Source organism: Chrysochloris asiatica, unplaced genomic scaffold (genome assembly GCF_000296735.1).
Source record: "Chrysochloris asiatica unplaced genomic scaffold, ChrAsi1.0 scaffold00417, whole genome shotgun sequence".
NCBI lineage: Eukaryota > Metazoa > Chordata > Mammalia > Afrosoricida > Chrysochloridae > Chrysochloris > Chrysochloris asiatica.
Window position 1 is genome coordinate 1,400,079 of NW_006408935.1, and position 21,164 is coordinate 1,421,242.

Sequence of the window (21,164 nt, forward strand, 5' to 3'; positions counted from 1 at the left end):
TTCAGCTCACTAATGCCTAGGATTTTGATGTTTATGTATTGCATTTTATTTTTTACAATTTCCAATTTTTCTAGATTCATACTTTGTACATTCCATGTTACAATGATTAATGAACGTTTACAGCCGTTTCTCTTCATTTTGAGTTGTGCCCCATCAACAAATGAAGGTCCTGAAGGCTTTACTCCATTTACGTCATCCTGGTCAACTCTACTTTGAGGAGGCAGTCATATTTTGAGTGCCTTCCTACCTGAGGGACTCATCTTCCAGTATTATATCTGACATATTCTGATGCTTTTCATCATGTTTCAGTATTCAATATTCTGGTGCTGATAGTGTCCCTCTGCTTTTCAAAAGGTTATCAGTAACTAAATATTTGGAAGTTGTCCATCTATCCTTCTTTCTATTCTGTCTTCATCTGGAAGCTCCACTGAAATCTGTCCACCATGGGTGACCTTGCTGGTATTTAAAATACACATGGCATAGCTTCCAGAATCACAGCAGCACACAAGCCACCACAGTATGACAAACTGACAGACGAGTTGCTAGGAGACAGAGCCAACTCAACAACACCTAACAATAGCAACAACATTAGGCCCAATTTTGTACCTGAAGTTGCCATAGAGTTTGCCCCATAGGAGATAAAGCCCACATTATTCGTTTGATAACTTATATAGACCAGGTGTTACATCTGCCCTCGTCTCCTCCAAAGAGAGAAAGAGGGGAGCAGCGAGTGACCATTGTTTGGGGTATAAATAAACCGTCTCCAAAAAGAAGGACACGTCTCTAGGTTTGCAATCCCTGAGGTATAAGCAAATGACTGTGGTGTTATTAAAAAATGGGCTGTGTAGCTTGATTGTGACCAAATGTCTCTCAAGCAATACTCAGTTTCTAACGTTCAGGGATAGTGGTCATTCAGTGTAAACCAGGTTGCTAGTATTTTTTGTGTGGTTTTTGTTGTTGTTGTTGTTTTTTCTCAGAAAGCTCTCATCATGCAGACATGTGGGAATATTCATGGAACATTGAATCCTCCCACCAAGAACAAAATAAGAGGACAGAATTAGCAGGAAGCCAGTGGGGAGGGGCTTTAGAGATGGTGAGGAAGAAAATGTCTATGACTACAGGGTGAGCTTGAGGTTCTGGATGGAAGATGGATCTTTACATATGACCTAAGCTGAAGTGCCTGCATGGACTCATGGTGACCTCACACATGACAGAATCAAACATTGCCTGGTCCTGGACCATTTTCATGATGCTCAGTGTGCCTCAGTCTGTTGTTGCGGCATTGTGTATCTTGAGTGCCTAACAACATAGGGGGCTTATTGTCAAACACTACGTTAGACGTTATTCTGTTGTGATCCGTAGGCTTTTCATTGATAAATTTTTGTAAGTAGATTGTCAGGTTTTTCTTCCTAGTGTGTCATAGTCAGAAAGTCCAATAGAATCCAAGGACTGTGTGCAGTTTTCCAGTTAGCCTCAGGGACCCTTAGTTTGTGTAATTAAGGAATGGTGATAGTCTTCCTTTCTCCCCAGGATGAAGAAGGAAAAGCATTGTCAGATGAGGATATCCGAGCGGAGGCAGACACCTTTATGTTTGCAGGTAAGGGTCCCAGCTTGGAATTGTACTGGGGACAGGGAACTCTTCTGTCCAGGGACTTGGCAGGTGGACTGGGCCACACCATTCTGCCACACCATCCCCATCCTCCTTGAGGACCTGGTTACTTTCTAGTCCTGAAGTAACCCAGTGACCCAGGCCCTCCTGGCTGCCCCCCAGGCCATGACACCACAGCCAGTGGCCTCTCCTGGATCCTGTACAACCTCGCCAAGCACCCAGAATACCAGGAGCGCTGCCGAAAGGAGGTGCAAGAGCTCCTGAAGGACCGCGGGACAGAGGAGATTGAATGGTGAGTGCAGACTCTCAGGACCTCTTCCTGGAGACCTTTGCTTGGCTCTGTTGGGGATGGGAGAAGATCATTCTACTGATTCTGCCCTAATTGCTTAGAGAGAATAGGAGCAGAGACCAGATGCAGTGTCTGGTACTCAGTGTGGTCAGCAGGGGAAAAATTGTGTGTGGTTTGGGGTCAGAAAGATCTGGTCTGTGAGAGAAGAGCAACATTGTGTGAGGGCAGATACCACTTAGCATGTGCTCAGCAAGTAAAATCCCCTCCCCTGACCTTTTCTTCTCTCCTTAAAATTACATTTTTTCAAAGATCTTTATTCCCCTGGATATTTGTTCTTCTCCCTAATTCTTGCCTTATTGTCCAGTCCACAGATTCACAGGGGATATCTGGGCAAGAAGATGCCCATTTCTTGTCCAGGAACACATGCATAGTTCTCCATCCAGCTCTTACCCGGCAGACACTCTGCCTATTTTCATCCACATCCCAATGTTTGTGCCCAGCTTCATTCTATGTCCTAAAGTACAACGGAGAACCACTTCCAGGCCCTGTGCTCTGGGAGTTCCGAGACTTGTAGGGAAACAGTCCCAGACCAGGATATTCCCAGCTCACATGGATGGACTGGGGTTGAGAGAGAGAGAGAGAGAAGTCAGGCTAGGGTTGGGATAGAGAAGATGATTCAAATGAGACCTTGAATGATTTTTAGTAACTTTGTTGTAGTTGCTACGTGCCTTGGAGTCGGTTCTGAGTCATACACACAACAGAACACAACACTACCCAGTCCTACTTACGCCATCCTCACAATTGTAGTTATAATTAAGTCCATTACTGTTGTCGCTGTCCCAATCCATCTTGTTGGAGGTCTTCCTCTTTTGAGCTGACCCTCCACTTTACCAAACATGATGTCCTTCTCTAGGGACTGGTCTCTCCTAATAACATATCCAAAGTATGAAAAACTGAGACTCACCATCCTGACTTCTGAGAAGCATTCTGGCTGTGCTTTTTCAGATACAGATTTGTTTGTTCTTCTAGAAGTCCATGGTACTTTTACTATTCTTCTCCAACACCATAATTCAAATGCAACAATTCTTCTCACATCTTCTTTATTCATTGTCCAACTTTCACATGCATCTGAGGCCATTGAAAATACCATGACTTGGTTCAAGTGCACCTTAGTCCTCAAAGTGATATATTTACTTTTGAACATTTTGAAGCGGTCTTTGTAGCAGATTTGCCTAATGCAATACATCGCTTGAATTATTGATTGCTGCTTTAATGAACATTGATTGCACCCAAGTGAAATGAAGTATTTGACAACTTCAATCTTTTCTTCATTTTCCATAACATTGTTTACTGGGCCAGTTGTGGCATTTTTGTTTTACTACATTGAAGCGCAATCGATACTAAAGGCTGTAGTCTTCGTCAGTAAGTATTTTAAGTCCTCTTCACTTCCAGCAAGCAGAATTGTATGGTCTGTATATGGCAGGTTGTTAATGAGTCTTCCTCCAATGCTGATGACATGATCTTTTTCATATACTCCAGCTTATCAGAAGATTTGATCAGCATACAGATTCACTACGTGTAGTGCACGGCTACAACACTGGGGCAAAAACCTTTCCTGATTTTAAATGAGTCAGTATCCCCTTGTTCTATCTAAACAACTGCCCTTGGTTTATGTACAAGTTCCTTAGGAGCACAACTGAGTGTCCTGGAAAGCCCATTCTTCCCAATATTATCCGTAGTTTGTCATGATCCACACAGTCCAAAACAGAAGTCAATAAAGCACAAGTAAACATCTTTCTGGTACTCAATACTTTCAGGCAAGATCCATCTGATGTCAGCAATTATATCCCTAGAACCACATCATCTTAGGAATCCTGCTTGAAATCTTTGCAGTTGTACTGTTGTATGTAGTATGTAATACTGCATGTATTATGTACAGTAGTACTGTGTACAATAGTCGATGTATTATTGCAAACATTTTTTAACATTATCTTCAGCAAAAATTTACTTTCAAGTAATAATGATATTGCTTAATGATTTCCACACTCCATTTGGTCACCTGTCTTTGGAATGGACACAAAATATGTATCTCTTCCAATCAGTTGGCTAGGTCGCTGTCTTCCAAAATTTTTGGAATAGATGAGTGAATGTCTCCAGTGCTGCATCAGTTTGTTGAAAGATTTCAATTTGTATCTCATCAATTCTTTGAGCCTTTTATTATTATTATTATTATTATTATTATTATTGCCAATGCCTTCCATGTAGCTTGAACTTCTTCCCTCATACCACCTGTTCTTGATCATATGCTACCTCTTGAAATGGTTGAACATTGATCATTTCTTTTGGATACAGTGACTCTGTAGTCCTTCCATCTTCTTTTGATGCTTTCTGCACCATTCAATATTTTGCCCATGTTTTTGTTTTTAAGTGCCATCGAGTGGATTTGGACTCATAGAGACCCTGATAGAGTTTCTGAAGAGGGGCTTGTATGTTTGACCGTCAACCTTTCAGTCCAGTGCTTACCCAAAACACCACAATATTGCAAGTTGAGGCTTGAATTTTTTCTTAAGTATTTTTCAGCTTGAGAAATGCTGAAATTGTTCTTTCTTTTTGGTTTTCTAACTCCCAGTCTTCACACATTTCATTTTAATACTTGACTTTGTTTCCTTGAGCTGCCCTTTGAAGTCTTATGTTGAACTCATTTACTTCCTCATTTCTTCCAGTCTCTTTAGCTACTCTACAATCAAGAGCATGTTTCAGAATCTCTTCTGGCATCCATTTTTGTCTTTTCTCTCTTTCAAGTCTTTTTAATGACCATTTGCTTTCTTCCTGTATGATAATTTTGCTGTCATCCCACAACTCTTCCAGTCTTCAGTCATTAGTATCTAATACATCAAATTTGTTCTTGAAATACTCTCCAAATTCTGGTGGGATATATTCAGAATCCTATTTTTGACTCTCTTAATTGTCTTCAGTTTCATTCTGAGCTTGCATATAACAAATCAATGGTCTATCCCAGTCTGGCACCTTACTTTGAATGATGACATTCAGCTTTCTTCCCACAGTCAATTTAGTAATAATTTAGGTGCAATTAGGAAATGCTCTTAGAAAATAAAACAGGCTTGACAATGGCCAATAGGAGATGGATAGCCAGAAGAACAGAAGATACTTCTTGAAAGAAAGACCAGCAAAGAAAAACAAAAATGGCAATCTGATTGATAGATAGATAGACAGATGATAGATAGAGAGGTAGATAAAAGGATAGATAGAAAGATGATTGATAAATAAATAAAATAGATGAGAGCTAGAAAAAAAGAAAGATAGATGTTATTGTTGTTGTTAGGTGCCATCGAGTCGGTGCCTACTCATAGAGACCCTATTTTCTATAAGCAAGAGCAAGATCCAGTCTTTTCTGACATTTATTTTGGTTTCCTCTTTCTCCTGTCTTGTTAATGACCTATTTCTTTCTCCCTGTATGATGTTCTTGATGTCATCCCACAACTCTTCTGGTCTTCAGTCATTAGTGCCTGATGCATCAAAGTTGTTCTTGAGATGGCTTCTAAATTTAGTTGGCGTATATTCAAGATCATATTTTTTCTCTCATAGACTAGTTTTAGTTTTCTTCAGCTTCAACCTGAACTTATATATGAGCAACTGATGATATGTTGGAAGAAACGTAGCCAGGATCCTTCTTAGAAGCCAGGATGGTGAGACTTTGTCTCTCATACTTTGGACATGTTATCAAGAGGGATCAGTCCCTAGAGAAGGGCCTGGAGGGTCGATGAAAAAGAGGAAGCACCTAAATGAGATGAATTGACAGCAACAATGGGATCAAGCATAAAAGCAATTGTGAAGGTTTTGCAGGACTGGGCAGTGTTTAGTTCTATTGTACATAGGGTCTCTATGAGTTGAAACTAACTCAACAACACCTAACAACATCAACAAATTAGTGTTTTAGAAATACGTTTTCCATTTATAACTTCCATATTTCTTTAAAAAAAAAAAAAAAACAACTTTCTCTTGTAAATTCAGTGAAGTTTTACAGAACAGAGCATCAGTCCCATAGTCAACAAATGACATACTTCATTACACTTCATTGTAATCCCTACCATGTACCATCCATTAACAGTATTTACTTCCATTCACTTTATCTCTTGCACTTCTTCTTGTATCTCATGCTAACTTCATTTTCCTTCTGCCAACCTCCTTCTTATTGCATATTGCCTTTCCCTGCACCCAATGACTCTGTACTATAAGCACTGAACCACAAGGTCAGCAGTCTAAGTCCACCAGCTGCTACTTGGGGAAGAGGAGGTTTTCAGCTCATACAAAGATTTCCACCTCAGAAACCCTATACAGGGCCACTATGAGTCAGAATGACTAAACAACACTTAGTAACAGCAACCTTCTATCAAGTGGAATATTTTTCTTAGAATATTTCATAGAATATTCATTTTATCAAGAAAACCTTTTCTTAGACAAGCAAACCAGCCTGGAGCAGCTAGAGGAACAGAAGATACTTCTTGAAAGAAAGACCAGCAAGGAAAAGCAAAAACAAAAATGGCAATCTGATTGACTACTACAAGAGCAAGCAAGTTGTTTGCCGGAAAGCCATCAAGGCAAGCAATAAAGCCCCTTCAGGACAAACCCCCTCCCAAGACTGACACTTGAAGGGAATACACGAACAGGCATGTAAGTTTGCTGGTGACCATGTTGGTCTACTGGTACGAAGAAGTGAGGGAAAAGCATCAATGAAGAGGTAGGCTGAGTCCAACCAAGTTACATAGATCCCCATCAACCTGGAGATGGTTGGCCCGAAGTATGGTGAGACCTGGGGACTCCTGAGTCCCATCGACAAGTACCTGGCCACAAGGGCTACAGCTGAGAGTTAATTGTCCAGTTGATATGAAGTGAGGGGATATGCACAAGGGCGTCCAAACTTGCAGTTAGTGCCCATTGGACCTTCAATGGCTGGATGTTCAGAACCCTACTAGAGGAAGGAGAAGGCGGGGGTGGGGGTGGGGGGATATTTGCTTTGTTATTTTTTTTTTAAAGAAAACCAGTGTAAATTGCTACAATCTGATGAACTTGACATATACTAATGGATGTGGTAGCTTAAAATATCAACCAGGAATATCAAAGAGGGAAAGAATCTTTACAGCAAGGCTCATTCCCTTCCCCTCTGTACACAGGGTTGATAGGAATGGGCAACTTAGACACTGGCTACCTAAAATGGGGGGTGGAAGGCATGAAGTGACTGGCTTACAAGTTTTCAAGAGGGAGTTCAGATTCAGAGTGGAGTAGGGGGTAGGTAGAATTCCCACTGAATGGTTTTTATCATGTATAGACAGGTCTGGTGAAAGGAGATGGAGACAATACTCTCATGATTCAATAGTGAATATTTGTTATCATGACTAATTGCAATTGTCGCAACTGTAAAGGTAAAAGTTTTGTAGCAAAAAGGGGTGAGTGGTAATCTTACAGTCCCGAAGTGGAAGACCCTGGAACCATCAAGGAGAAGAGCAGGAGCAGAGTGTGGCACCCTACCCAGAGAAGCGACAACACCAGAGATGGGGGCAGAGATGATGACATGGAGAGACAGAGCAGCTCAGGATTCTAGACTCATGGAGGCAGAGGGGATGTGTGCTGTCAGCTGGGCATCAGGCTTGCAGGGTGTGCCCTTTGGCTGTTTGAATGATTGTGTATTCCTGAGTGTTTTGGTGCACATCCAAAAAAAACCACAGAGGGAATAGAAGCAAATACTGTTGAATGATTAATCATGCAGGGGGGAATATAATCATTGCAGTGAAATGAATACGATTGTAATCATAGCAATGAAAAGAATATGATAGGATGGGTGTAAAACTGATGTTCCCCCATGTAAACTATCACTCAATTCGCAAAAAAAACTTTAAAAAAAAAAAACTTTTTGCAACAGTAATCTCATATATTTGTCCTTTTGTGGTTGATTAATCCCACTCAGCATAATGTCCTCCACGTTCATCCATGTTGAATCATTTCACAGATTCATCATTATTCTTCAATGTTGTATAGTAGTCCATTGTTTGTATGTACCAAAGTTTGCTTAATTATTCTTCTGTTGATGAACATCTATCTCCATCTTTTTGCTATTGTAAACAGTACTGCAATGAACATAGGTGTGCATATATCTATTTGTATCCTGGCTTTTCTTATTTCTTATAAGGATAAATACCAAGTAGAGGGATTGCTGGTTCATACAGTATTTCTATTTCCAACTTTTTGAGAAATCACCATACCATTTTCCACAGTGGTTGTTTTATTCTTCTGTATATGGAGTTTCAGTTCTAAAAAGCACTTATTTGTTGAAGAGACAATCTCTTCCTCATTTTATGTGTTTTGGCCCTTGGTCAAAGATCAGGTAAATATGGTCACTGTTACTAAATGCCATTGAGTCGGTTCCAACTCATACGTATTCTGTATAGGATTTCCAAGGATCTACTGATGGGGTTGAACTGCCGAGTTTGTGGTTAGCAGTCCAGTGCTTATCTTACAGTGCCACACCAGGACTCCAACTAAGTGTAGGTGGATGAATTTACTTCTGGGTTCTCAGTTCTGTTCCATTGATCGATGTGCCTTTCATTGTGCCAATGCCAAGCTGTTTTGACTACTGTGGCTGTATATTGGGGTTCAGACAGGGATGTAATAGGCCTCCTACTATGTTCTTTTTTAGTAGTATTTTGCTTATCCAAGGTCTCTGTCCTTTCCATATAAAGTTACTGCTTAGTTTTTCCATCTCTTTAAAGAAAATGCTGGAATCTGGATTTGTTGTTGTTCAATTTCAGCTGTCTAAAACTGTAAATAGCCACACAAAAAGAAGAGGACAGAAAAAATCAGAAAGACGTTGTATAAAAGTGCCATTGGGTGGCAGGTGGTTGGGGAGGTCTTTACTCCCAAGTTGATTGTTTGGGGGGGGCGGGTCCTTAGGGACGATCTGTCCCAGCTGCCCTTCCTGACCATGTGCATCAAGGAGAGTCTGCGATTACATCCTCCAGTCATTGGCGTCTCCCGCTGCTGTACCCAGGACATAGAGCTTCCTGATGGCTGGGTCATCCCCAAAGGTGACCACATGGCAAGAGCCGGGAGCGGGAGGAGGGGGGACAGCATGGGTTTTTGGCAAGAAGGTGAGCCCATCAGGGACCTTGGCCTGACTGTTCCCTCCTCTCACAGGCATCAACTGCCTCATCAGCATCTTCGGGATCCATCACAACCCGTCAGTGTGGCCAAACCCTGAGGTGCTGCCCTTACCCACCCACCCTTAACCACTGCAGGAGCCTCCGAAGGGGGCGGGGTCCTGAGTGTAGACACCAAATCTGGTACTATATGCATATCTGCTTCTTAAGGATTATGAATTCTGAGAGGCTCCACCCATCATCTCTATTTCCCACCTCTAGGTCTATGACCCCTTCCGTTTCGACTTAGAAAACAGCCAGAAGAGGTCACCTCTGGCTTTTATTCCTTTCTCTGCGGGGCCCAGGTGAGACCTGAGGCGTCTGAGGGGAGATGGGGTGAGAGGTGGAGGGTGAGGTCGGGGACTTCGTCTGGGCCAGTTTGTAGCAGAGGAGTTTCAGATGGTCTGAGCCCCCATCCCCTTCACTTCCCTCCCCTGGACGTTTAGAGGCGAAACTGGGAGAAACGAGATGGGATCCAAGGAAGGGGTCCTGAGTGCCCAGAACCCTTCCTCCATCTGCTATTTTGAGTAGGGGGTTACAGTCTAAAAAAGCTCAGGGACACGGAAGCCCTCCTGGGGATCCGGCATCTGTCAGACCCCCTCCTTATCCCTCAGGCTGATTAGGGCGGTGGCGGGGTGTCCCAGGCCAGTCAGATCAACCCCACCCACCCAACCCACAGGAACTGCATCGGGCAGACATTCGCCATGACGGAGATGAAGGTGGCCGTAGCGCTCACGCTGCTACGCTTCCGCATCCTGCCTGACCACACGGAGCCACAGAGGAAGCCTGAATTGATCCTGCGTGCTGAAGGCGGACTGTGGCTGCAGCTGGAGCCGCTGAGTGCCAATCCACAGTGACTCCCATCCCTTAGACCCACCTAACTCACCCACCTAAATTAGCAGACACCCAGAATAAAACTCTGCTGTCACCTCTGTCTGAGCCTCCCCCTGGAGTCAGCAGGGTCACATGGGGACTAAGGAACCTGAGGGTGAGAGTGGTTGTGTGGAAACAGGGCCTGTGTCTCTGAGTCCAAGATCATCCATGCTGCCTGCATGTCCTTCCAGAGCCTAATGATGAAATTGGCATAAAGGAAACAGGGAGCCATAGGAGGTGTTAAGCAGGAGAATAATCAGGACTGAGGGTGAACATAAGGAATAAAATTGAAGTCATGTGTCAAGGAGGGAAACTATAGTGGCTGGGCCGTACCTTAGAACACAGGGAAGGGAATTCCCACAGCTCACACCCAGGCAGCCTCTTCAAGATTCTCAGGTGTTTCTTCCCAGGTGTTTGTTGCCAATGACCAAGCCTCTCTCTGTATCCCCTTGTGTATATGGTGACCACCTTCCCCTGCCTTCAGAAAGTCCCTCTACTCTTCCTCTGGGCCCCTGGTACGCAGGCTCCCTGGCCAACACATTGGCTGAGCTCACTGTGTGGACACATGTGCTCTCATGGGATGGTCAGGAAGAGGTCCTTCACCTCCAGGTTCCACCTTTCCCATCGCAAGCCTCCTGGCTGGTCCATCTTGGGGTGGGTTGGGGAGCAGGGAATCTTGTTTGATGAATGGTATTCAAAGCCAGACCACTGGGAACAATAATAACCCCCAAGAACATGTGCTGGGAGCTGCTCCTCTTCAGCCGTTTGACACAGTCCTGGCAGAAGGAGAAATATCATGCACAGCACATGATTCTCTGGAGTGGCATCCTCTAGCTCCCCTTTAGGATGACTCTGAATTCACTTGTAAGAATATTGTACTGACTGTGAGCTCTGCAGACCTTAGGAAGAAACCGGTCTGGCAACAGTTGTTTCAGCTTCACTGGATTAAATTCAAAGGGAATTGTCTGAGCTACTCCCTCTCACAGAAAACCTGAGTACAAAGCAGCTGCATTTATGAGATCACAAAAGCAGATAACAAGCTAAAGTGAAGCTGACCGACCCCTATAGACCTCACCTACATCAATTACCAGCCAGAATTCACAAACCCCCCTCTACTACATACAGGCACCTACATAATTGGGCAGAGAACGGTGAACATAAATGAAAGGTGGTCAAAACTTAATAATCTACCTTTCCTGCAGCAATTAGCCAGGTTGGGCCTTTTTAACATGCCTCACGGCCCCAAAAAAAAGAAACATAGGAACACTGTGGTTAAGCAATTTAATGAATACTTTAGAAAAACAAAATAATTAAGTAGATGTTAGTAATGCTTTTACTATAGAAAATAGTAGTACTTTATATAGGATAAAAGATTGATAATTAGCTAGTAGAAACAAAGTAGTGTAGGCATTGATGATTAATAGAAACTTATATTACTAAGACGATGTAATCAGGGGTCTGAGAAGTGGAAATGATTTGTGTAAGGTTTAACTTGATCTTTTAGTGGGAATACGAAGAAACAATTTATCACTTACGTAGGAAAGGAGATGATGTAAAAAAAAAATGCTTAATGGTTAGAAAATGAACAGGATATTGGAAAGGTCAGGTTGGACATCATAGAAATACTTTTGTTAAGGTTCTATAATCACAGGGTAAAAGAATGTTATGATTAAAAATGTGTAATAATTCAAGGGAAAAATCAAGGTGTCAAATCATTAGGCACTGTGTAGTTTTTTGTTTTGTTTAATTGTGTATATTTTTATTTAAAAATCAGAACATTTCAAATAACTTTATATATTTTCAGCTTCTTTTTTTAAAGGGAAAGTTGGATCTGACAACACTGAGCCTACATGTAGGCATTCAGTTGAACAGTTGAATGGAGGCAGGATGCTCCTTCAGAGGCTATTTACATTCTGGTTTTTAGGACTATAGGTCTTGTCTCTCAGCCACCTAGCTTCTGTAAATACCTGTGATCATGATCTTTGGGTTAGAATCAGCAAAGGGCACCACACTTACACCTACTACTTCAACTCAGGCCTGACTCTACAGATCTTCTCAGCAGATTGGTGTCTTTGAGCTCAGGTTCCTCCATGGGAGGGATTACTCTGAAAGGGCTGTAGAAGACCTGAATCTACCCAAGTCTCTGAAACTCTCACTCCTGAAAAGGAATCAGCTGAGCTTCACCTTGATCAGACCTTCAATCTCTTCTTTTCTGTTTCTTGTTTTTGGCCCTCTGGCCAGCGTTGACTTCAGCTCTTTCCTTCTCTGGATGCTGCTGCTTTTTCCTCTTCTTATCTCTACTGCTTGGACTAGTATGTGTTCTGCTCTCTGTTTCCCTAGTCATGCAGCCCCTGCAGTCTCCTCATCTTCATCCTCCTCTTTATTCTGCTTCCTTTTCTTCTTGCTTCCCCTGCTACTTTGGTCACTGCCTGCTTTGTTTGCTGCTTCTCTAGTTCTGTCATTTACAGAAGCTGCCTTGTCTTCTTCATCCTCTGTGTTCAAACCGTCCTCCTCCTCACACTGCCGTCTCTTCTTGTTTCTGCTGCATTGGTCAGTGTGTGCTCTGTCCTCCACCTCCTCTGCAGCCTCCTTACCCCCTTGTCCTTTATCCAAGATCCCTTCCTCTTGCTGCCTCCTCTTCTTTTTCTTCCTTTTCCTGAGGGGTTGATCAATTTGTTCTCCAATCTTCAATTCCCCAAGCCCACTTGTTCCTACAGCCTCTTCCTCACTCTCTACAGTTCCCTCTCTCTCATCTGAGATTTTGTCTTCTTGATGTTGCCTTTTCTTCTTCCTGTGCTTCCTGCTCTCTAAGACTGAAGTCAGTCTGTTCTAGGTGTTCATACTCTGGTCAGTCTTTGCTGGGCATTCCATTTATCCAGTCCTTTCAGTTGCTGTAACCTCTTCCACCTCTTTTGGTTTCTTTTTCTTTTTTGGGGGGGTGGGGGGACTTGCTGTCAGACTGTGACTGAGTGGCCCCAGGGTCCTGGCCTTTGAGAGGAGCCAGGAAGGCCTTTTCCTGGGCCTCCAGCCGAGCAAGCTTAGCTTTCATTAAGATCCCAAGACGGGCAAGTTTGTGCGCTGTTCGCCCCTCACAGGCTTGGAGCTAAGGGATTTTGCCAAAACCAACCCTGCATTACAAAACATCTTAAAGGGAATTCTGTGGAATGACATCCAACAAGAACAGACAACAACCAGAGATTGACATACATGGCAGCACCACCTGGAACTCAATCAACAAATAGAAGAGTTGAGAACAGAACAAAACTATAAGAACAAATTCAGAGGATCTGTGAGGTCAGTCTATGATGAAAACAATTACAATGTGAAAGAAGGTAAACACATAGGAACAGAGATCTAGGTGGTAAAATGGTCAGGTAGATTACAGGATAAAATAGACTGTATTCAATGGAGGGAAAAGTTAATGGGATATATGGTAACCTCAAAGAAAATTAATACTTCACAACATGCCAAGAAAATGAAAATCCAAGAAGAATATGGAAACATTAAAACTGAGGAAACTGACAAGAAAGAACACACACACAAAACAACAACAACAACAACAACAACCAGAAACTCAGCACAGGAAAACATGCAGAACAAAGACACCAGCAGCACCACAAAAAAAGAAGCATTATAACAGCAATGAATCCATACCTACTCATAATCACACTGAATGCAAATGGATTAAATGCACCACTTAAGAGACGGAGAGCAGCAGAATGGATAAGAAAACAAGATCCTTCAATATGCTGTCTGCAAGAGACACACCTTACACACAAAGACAGAAACAGACTAAAAGTCAAAGGATGGAAAAAAATATACCAGGCTAATTGCAATTTAAAATGAGCAGGAGTGATAATATTCTCCTCCAACACCATAGCTCAAATGCATCAATTCTACCGTCTTCCTTATTCATTGTCCAACTTTCACATGCATAAGAGGTTACTGAAAATACCATGGCTTGAATCAGACAACCTTAGTCCATAAAATGATATCTTTAGAGGTCTTCAACAATATAGCACAGCAGATTTGCCTTATGCAAGACATCATTTGATTTCTTGACCGCTTCTTCCATGAATGTTGATGGTTGATCTGAGCAAAATGAAGTCTTTGACAACTTCAGTCTTTTCTGCATTGATAAGTATGTTGTTTATAGGTCCAGTGGTGAAGATTTTTGTTTTCTTTATATTGAGTCCTTTTTAAGTCCTCTTTGCTTTCAGCAAGCAAGGTTGTATCATCTGCATATCGCAAGTTGTTAATGAGTCTCCCTCAATACTGATGCCACATTTTTCATCCTATAATCCACCTTCTTGGACTATTTTATTAGTATACAGATTGAATAAGTATTGTGAAAAAATACAAACCTGTCACACACTTTTCCTAATTTTAAGCCATTCGTTGTTCCCTTGTTCTATGTACAGGTTCCTCATCCTCATGAACACAAGTGTTCCAGAATGCTCATTCTCCACAATGCTGTGCATAGCTTGTCATGATCCACACATTCGAAAGTCTTTGTGTAGTCAATAATGCACAGGTAAACATTTTTCAGGTATTCTCTGCTTTCAGACGAGATCCGTCTGATGTCAGCAATGATATTCCTTGTTCCACTTCCTCTTCTGAATCCAGCTTGAACCTCTAGAAATTCTCGGTCAATGTATGGTTGCAGCCATTTTTGAATTATCTTTAGCAAATTTTGCTTACATACGGTATTAATAATACTGTCTGATGATTTCCACATTCCATTGGGTGATCTCTCTTTGGAATGGACACAAATATGGATCTTTTCCAGTAAGTTGACTAGGTAGTTGTCTTCCAAATTCCTTGGCATAGATGAATGAGTGCCTCCAGGGCTGCATCAATTGTTGAAAGATTTCAATTTGTATTCCATCACTTCCCAGATCTGTGTTCTTTGCCAATGCCTTCAATGCACCTTGGACTTCTTCCTTCAGTGTCTTTGGCTCTTAATCATATGCTACCTTTTCAAATAGTTGACCATTGACAATGTCTTTCTAACACAGTGACTCTCTGTATTCCTTACATATTCTTTTGATGCTTTCTGTATCATTCAATATTTTGCCCAGAGAATCCGTCAGTATTTCAAGTATAGATTTGAATTTTTCTTCAGCTTCTTCATCGTGAGGAATGCTGCACACATTCTTCCCTTTTGGTTTTCTAATTCCAAGTCTTTGCACAAGGTATAGGGATAGCAGCACTTAGGTATAGGCAAAGCTTGAATGATGGTAGAAGCTATGCCACTGGTATTTAAAACATAGGAGGGTCACCCTTGGTGAACAGGTTTCAGCAGAACTTGCAGACTAAGACGTCTAGCAAGAAAGAGAGACAAACCACTTCTGAATGGTTACTCAACGGAAACCTTATGAATAGCAGCAGAACATTGTTAGATATGGTGTTGGACGATGAGCCTCTTAAGTTGGAAAACACTAAGAATATGACTGATGAAAAGCTGTCTCCTCAAAATAAAGTTAACCATAATGACATGAATAAAGCAAGCCTTTTGGACCCTCATCTGATGATGGGGCACAACTCAATATCAGAAGAAATCGCTGTAAACATCTACGGATCATAAGAATGTGGAATGCAAGAAGCATGAACCAAGGAAAATTGGAAGTTGTCAAAATGAAATGGAATGCATAAAGATCAATATCCTAGGCATTGATGTAAGAGCTGTTGAGTAGGTTTCAACTCATTGCAACCCTGTGTAGGGTTTACAATGAGTAGCTGATGATTTTGAACCACCAACCTTGTGGTTAGTGGGCCAGTCAGTGCTTATTGTATAGTGTAAACTAGAACTTGTTTATCCTAGGCATTAATTAGCTGAAATGGACTGTCACTGGCTCTTTTTAATCTGACAATTACATGGTTCCTATGTATGCAAGGTCAGTTTGAAGATGATCTGGTCTGAAGTACAATGCTGTATGTAGTATGATAATATCCATCCTTTCACAAATGCAACAAGGAAGACCAGTTACTACCACTATTATTCAAATTTATGCACCAGCCACTAAAACTAATGATGATGAAACTGAAAAATTCTATCAACTTCTTCAATCTGTAATTGATCAATCATGTAATCAAGATCCATGATAATTACTGGCGATTAGCATGCAAAAGTTGAAAACAAGAGGAAGAATGTATAGTTGAAATATATGGTCATGGTGATAGAAATTATCCTGGAAACCACATTACAAGATCAATGACTTATTCATTGCAAATACCATTTTTAGATAGCATAAAAGACCATTACACATGGACCACACATGATGGAATATACAAGAATCAAAGCGACTACATCTGTAGAAATACATTATAGAAAAGCTCTATAGAATCAGCCAAAACTAGTTCAGAGGCAGACTGTGCAACATACCATCAATTTCTCATATACAAGTGCAGGCTGCAGCTGAAGAAAATTAAAAACAAGTCCATGTGAGCCAAAATATGACCTTGAATATTTGTTATTTTTGTTGTTAGGTGCTGTGGAGTGGGCATCAACTCATAGTGACCTTATGCTCAACAGAATGAACCATTGCCCAGTCCTGTACTAACTTCATAATCATTGCTAATCTCATTGTTGCTGCCATTGTGCCAGTATATTTCATTGGGGGTCTTTCTCGTTTTCACTGACTCTCCACTTTACCAACCACAGTATCCTTCTCCAGGGACTGATCCCTCCTGATAATATGTCCAAAATATGAGACAAAGTCTGGCCATCCTAACTTCTAAGGAGCATTCTGGCTATAATTCTTCCAACACAGATTGGTTTGTTCCATGTTACATTTATTATTCTTCTCCAACACCATAACTCAGATGCATCAATTCATTTATGGTCTTCTTTATTCATTGTCCAACTTTCACATACCTATGAGGTTATTGAAAATACCTGACCTGGGTCAGGCACACCTTAGTACTCAAACTGACATCTTTGCTCTTGAGCAAATTTGCCTAATACAATACATCATTTGATTTCATGACTATTTTTAACTTGAACATATCCCATCTAAATTTAGAGATCATCTCAAGAATAGATTTGATGCATTAGACAGCTAAGACCATAAAAGTTGTGGGATAACATCAAGAACATCAAACATGAAGGAAGTGAAAGGTCAGGAGAGAAAAAAAGACTGGAGAGAAACAAAAACCAAAATGGATGTTGGAAGAGACTCTGAAACTTGCTCTTCAGCACAGAGACCCTAAAGCAAATGGAAAAAATGAGCTCATAAAAGAACTAAACAGAAAATTCTAAAGAGCAGCTCAAGAAGACAAAGTCAGGTAGTATAATGAAATGTGCAAAGACCTGGAGTTAGAAAACCAAAATAGAAGGACATACTCAGCACTTCTCAAGCTAAAAGAATTAAAGAAAAATTTAAGTCTCTGGTTACAATATGGAAGAATTTTTGGACAAAGCATTGAATAATGTAGAAAGGCATCAAAAGAAGATGAAGGGCAAGGACCAAGCCTGTCCCAGTATACAAGGTTGACAGGGAAGGGCAACTTAGACACTGACTACCTAAAATGGGACAGGGGGTGGCCAAAACAGACACATAGTGGCTGACTTAAAAGTTTTCAAGAGGGACGTGAGTTTCAGAGTGTTCAGGGCAATGTAAAATCTCCACCAAATCATTTTCATCTTGTCTAGATGGGTCTGGTGAAAGGAAATGGGGATAGGATTCTCTTGACTCAATAGAGAGGAATTGTTATCATGACTGCGATTGTCACCACTGTAAACGTGGAAATTTTGTAACATAAAAGGGGGAATAGTTAATCTTGCATTCTAGGAACAGAAGACCTTAAGACCGTCACGAGAGAAGAGCATGAGCGGAACATGAGACCCTAACCAGAGAAGCAGGGACACCAGAAATGGAGACAGATGGCATGGAGAGACAGAGCAGCTGAGGACTCTAGACTCAATGAAAGAGAAAGGTTGTGTGCTGGTGGCCAGGAGAAAGGCTTACAGAATGTGCCCTTTGGTTGTTTGTTGTTGTTGTTAAGTGCCTTCGAGTCGGAGCCGACCCATAGCGACCCTGTACAGGGTTTCCGAGGGTGTAAATCCTTACGGGAGTAGATAGCCTCATCTTTCTCCCGCGGAGCAGCTGGTAGTTTCAAACCGCTGACCTTAAGGTTCGCAGCCCGATTCGTAACCACTACGCTACCAGAGCTCAAAAGATTATATATTGCTGAGTGTTTTTGTGTACATTAAAAAAAAACGAAAGGGAATAGAAGCAAATACTATTGAATGATGCTGCATAGAGGAACTTGTAATCATTGCAATAAAATGAAATACGATAGGATGAGTGTAAAGCTGATGTTCTCCCATGTAAACTATCACTCAATTCACAATAAAAACTTAATAAAAGAATGCGGCATCAAGATTGAAGTAAGACTCATTAACAACCTACAATATGCAGATGATACAACCTTCCTCACTGGAAGTGAAGAGCACTTAAAATACTTACTGATGAAGATTAAAGACTACAACCTTCAGTATGGATTATACCTCAGTGTAATGAAAATGAAAATACTCACAACTGGACCAATATAATAACATCATAGTAAGACTGAAGTTGTCAAAGACTTCATGTTGCTTGGAATCACAATCAATACTCATGGAAGCAGCAGTCAAGAAATCAAATGATGTAATGCATTAGACAAATCTGCTACTAAAGACCTCTTTAAAGTGTTAAAGAGTGCCTTTGGTTGGAGTCTCTAGAGAAGCAAAACCAGGGAAATGTATATATGTAAATATATAAAGAAGTTTATATCAAGGAAATGGTTCACAATTGCAGAGGTTGGAGAGTTCCAAGTCTGGGTCAGCTGAGCCAAGATTCACACACAAGAATCCCAAGTCCACAATGGAAAAGAGAGCAAGGTTTTCCTACCTGTCCATTTTATTGGGATCAGGCCACACCCCCAAAGAAACATCCTTTGAATTGATTGGCTATTCATAGCCAATCATCATAGAGTTAACTATGCTTGCTCATAGTCAATCAATCTTAGAGTGAACTATGCCTGTGTTACATTTCACCATGGGGATAAACACATCTCAACTGTCAAAACTACTGGGAATCCTAGCCCAGTCAAATTGACACAAAACCTTAACTATCACAGTCTACCCTTTGTCAACTTAGTGCCTATAAACCATATGCATAATCTCTAAATAAAGAAAATTATAAAGTCACACTTGACCTTAACATAATATAGCTAAAACATACAACCGAAAAGGGCCCATTCTGAAAGCCAGTCTCCTGCCCATAGGCACACAGCCTTACTCAGTCCATGAACCTAGAGCCTGCAGCTGCTCTGTCTCTCCACACCACTGCCTCTGCTGTAACCACTTTTCTAGGTACGGATCTCATGCTCCACTCATTCTCTTCCTTCTTTATGGTCCTGAGATTGCCTGTTCCTGCTTCTGAGAAGGCTCCTTTTAAACCTAGCTGGATGACAAAAATAACCAATCCTGGCCTTAGAGTTTATATTTTTGACAATCACAATTCATCTTACTAACAATAACTCATAATTTAATCATAAAATCCCATGAGCATCGTACCACACCCCTTTTCACCAGACCCATCTTAAAAAAAGGATAATTACCCAGTGAATAATCTCCCTTACCACCCTCATTCTGAAACTAAGCACACCCATGAAAGCTTGTATGCCAGCCACTTCATGCCCTTATACCCACACATTTTTCATAGCCAGGGTCTAATTGCCCATCCCTATCAACTCAGTACACTGAGGAGACAAGCATGTTCCTTGATATGAAGATCTTCCATGCTGGTTGGAATTTTGAGCAACTGCATCCATAAGCAAAAGTCCAATCCATCAAATTATAGCAATTTATATCTGCTCACAGTATCAAACATCTTTTTCTTCATCTGGTCAGGTCTGGTCAACTCAGCCCTAGCAATCCAAGGTAGGTCAAATGGATATCAGTTGCAAATTCGGGAATTTACAAACACCTCCCTGCACTTCAGACCAGCTGTTCTATCCACTCTCATCCCTACCCCCAGGGGCTAGGTCAGTACCCATGGACTCATAAGTTCACACAACTCCCTAAACTTCAGATCAGTCAGCCCTTCCTCTTCTCTCATCTCAAGGTCAGTGGATGCCAATGGAACATGCCCAAACTCTGCTGACCCTTCGGTGCTGCTTTTCCCCAAATTACGCTCACCAAGTAGAACCAGGTGGTCAACAGTGAGCACACTAGACTGCTTGCCAGCTCCCTTTAACTTTCAGTCCTGTTGTTATTGTTGTTAAGTATCATCAAGTTGGTTCTGACCCATAGCGACCCTGTATAGGGTCTCCAAGGAGCAGCTGGTGAGCTTGAACCGCCAGTCCTAGAAGGAGGTTTTCTCTGATGGGCAGACTTTTCTTGGCTTTATGCCTAAAAGATAAACAGCTTGATTGAAACTCAAAAAGCCAAAAAATATACTTTTTTCCTGCAGTTCTTTATTTCAATCATGAATTTCCTGTTTTCCTAGCAGTTCTGAGTGAGTCTGCATGTCTTTTCAAATGCAAATGTCCTTTGAAGCTGTTGAGTTGTTGTTGTTAAATGCAATGGAGTTGATTCTGACCCATAGCAACCCTGTATAGGGTTTCCAAGGAGCAGCTGGTGAGCTTGAACAACCAACCTTGCAGTTCAAACAACTTTGCAGTCTGACGCATTAGCTCACACTGCCACTGTTGCTGGGTAGAGACTAGGAATTGACCTAAGGTCCCACACTCTACAAAACCTTAAAATAAGAAGTCTATATCTTCTGGACAAATTCAAACTCCCTTTTGAGCACATCCAATCAAGTATAGGCTGGGGTCAGCACCCTTATCCTCAAACTGATATCTTTGCTCTTTGTGATAATTAAGGTTTTGTGTCAGTTTGACTGGGTCAGGATTCTTTCTAATCATAATTTCCAATATTCATCTCCATAACACATGTATGTCTATTTTACAACATTGTTGTTAGGGGCCATCAAGTCAGTACCAACTCATAGCAACCCTATGCACAATAGAACAAAACACTTCCTTGTCCCAAGCCAAACTCACAATCATTGCTAATCCTGAACCCATCACTGCCACCACTGTGCTAATCCATCTTGTTGGGGATCTTCTTCTTTTTCTCCACCCTCCACTTTATCAAACATGGTATCATTCTTCAGGTAGTGGTCCCTCC

General features: G+C 41.5%; 1 protein-coding gene and 1 pseudogene across 1 annotated transcript in view; one reads left to right on the forward strand and one right to left on the reverse strand.

The window, feature by feature from the left end:
• LOC102842848 (leukotriene-B(4) omega-hydroxylase 1-like) overlaps positions 1–9,966 on the forward strand; it is a 552,783-nt gene extending 542,817 nt beyond the window's left edge. The window contains exons 10-15 of the mRNA XM_006876825.1: positions 1,531–1,597; positions 1,772–1,901; positions 8,865–8,998; positions 9,108–9,172; positions 9,332–9,414; positions 9,789–9,966. Of these exons, the coding sequence (XP_006876887.1) occupies positions 1,531–1,597; positions 1,772–1,901; positions 8,865–8,998; positions 9,108–9,172; positions 9,332–9,414; positions 9,789–9,966 (657 nt within the window). The remainder of the gene's footprint in view (positions 1–1,530; positions 1,598–1,771; positions 1,902–8,864; positions 8,999–9,107; positions 9,173–9,331; positions 9,415–9,788) is intronic.
• Positions 9,967–12,179: 2,213 nt separating this feature from the next.
• The window catches only part of LOC102813412, a 23,239-nt pseudogene continuing 14,254 nt past the window's right edge, over positions 12,180–21,164 (reverse strand).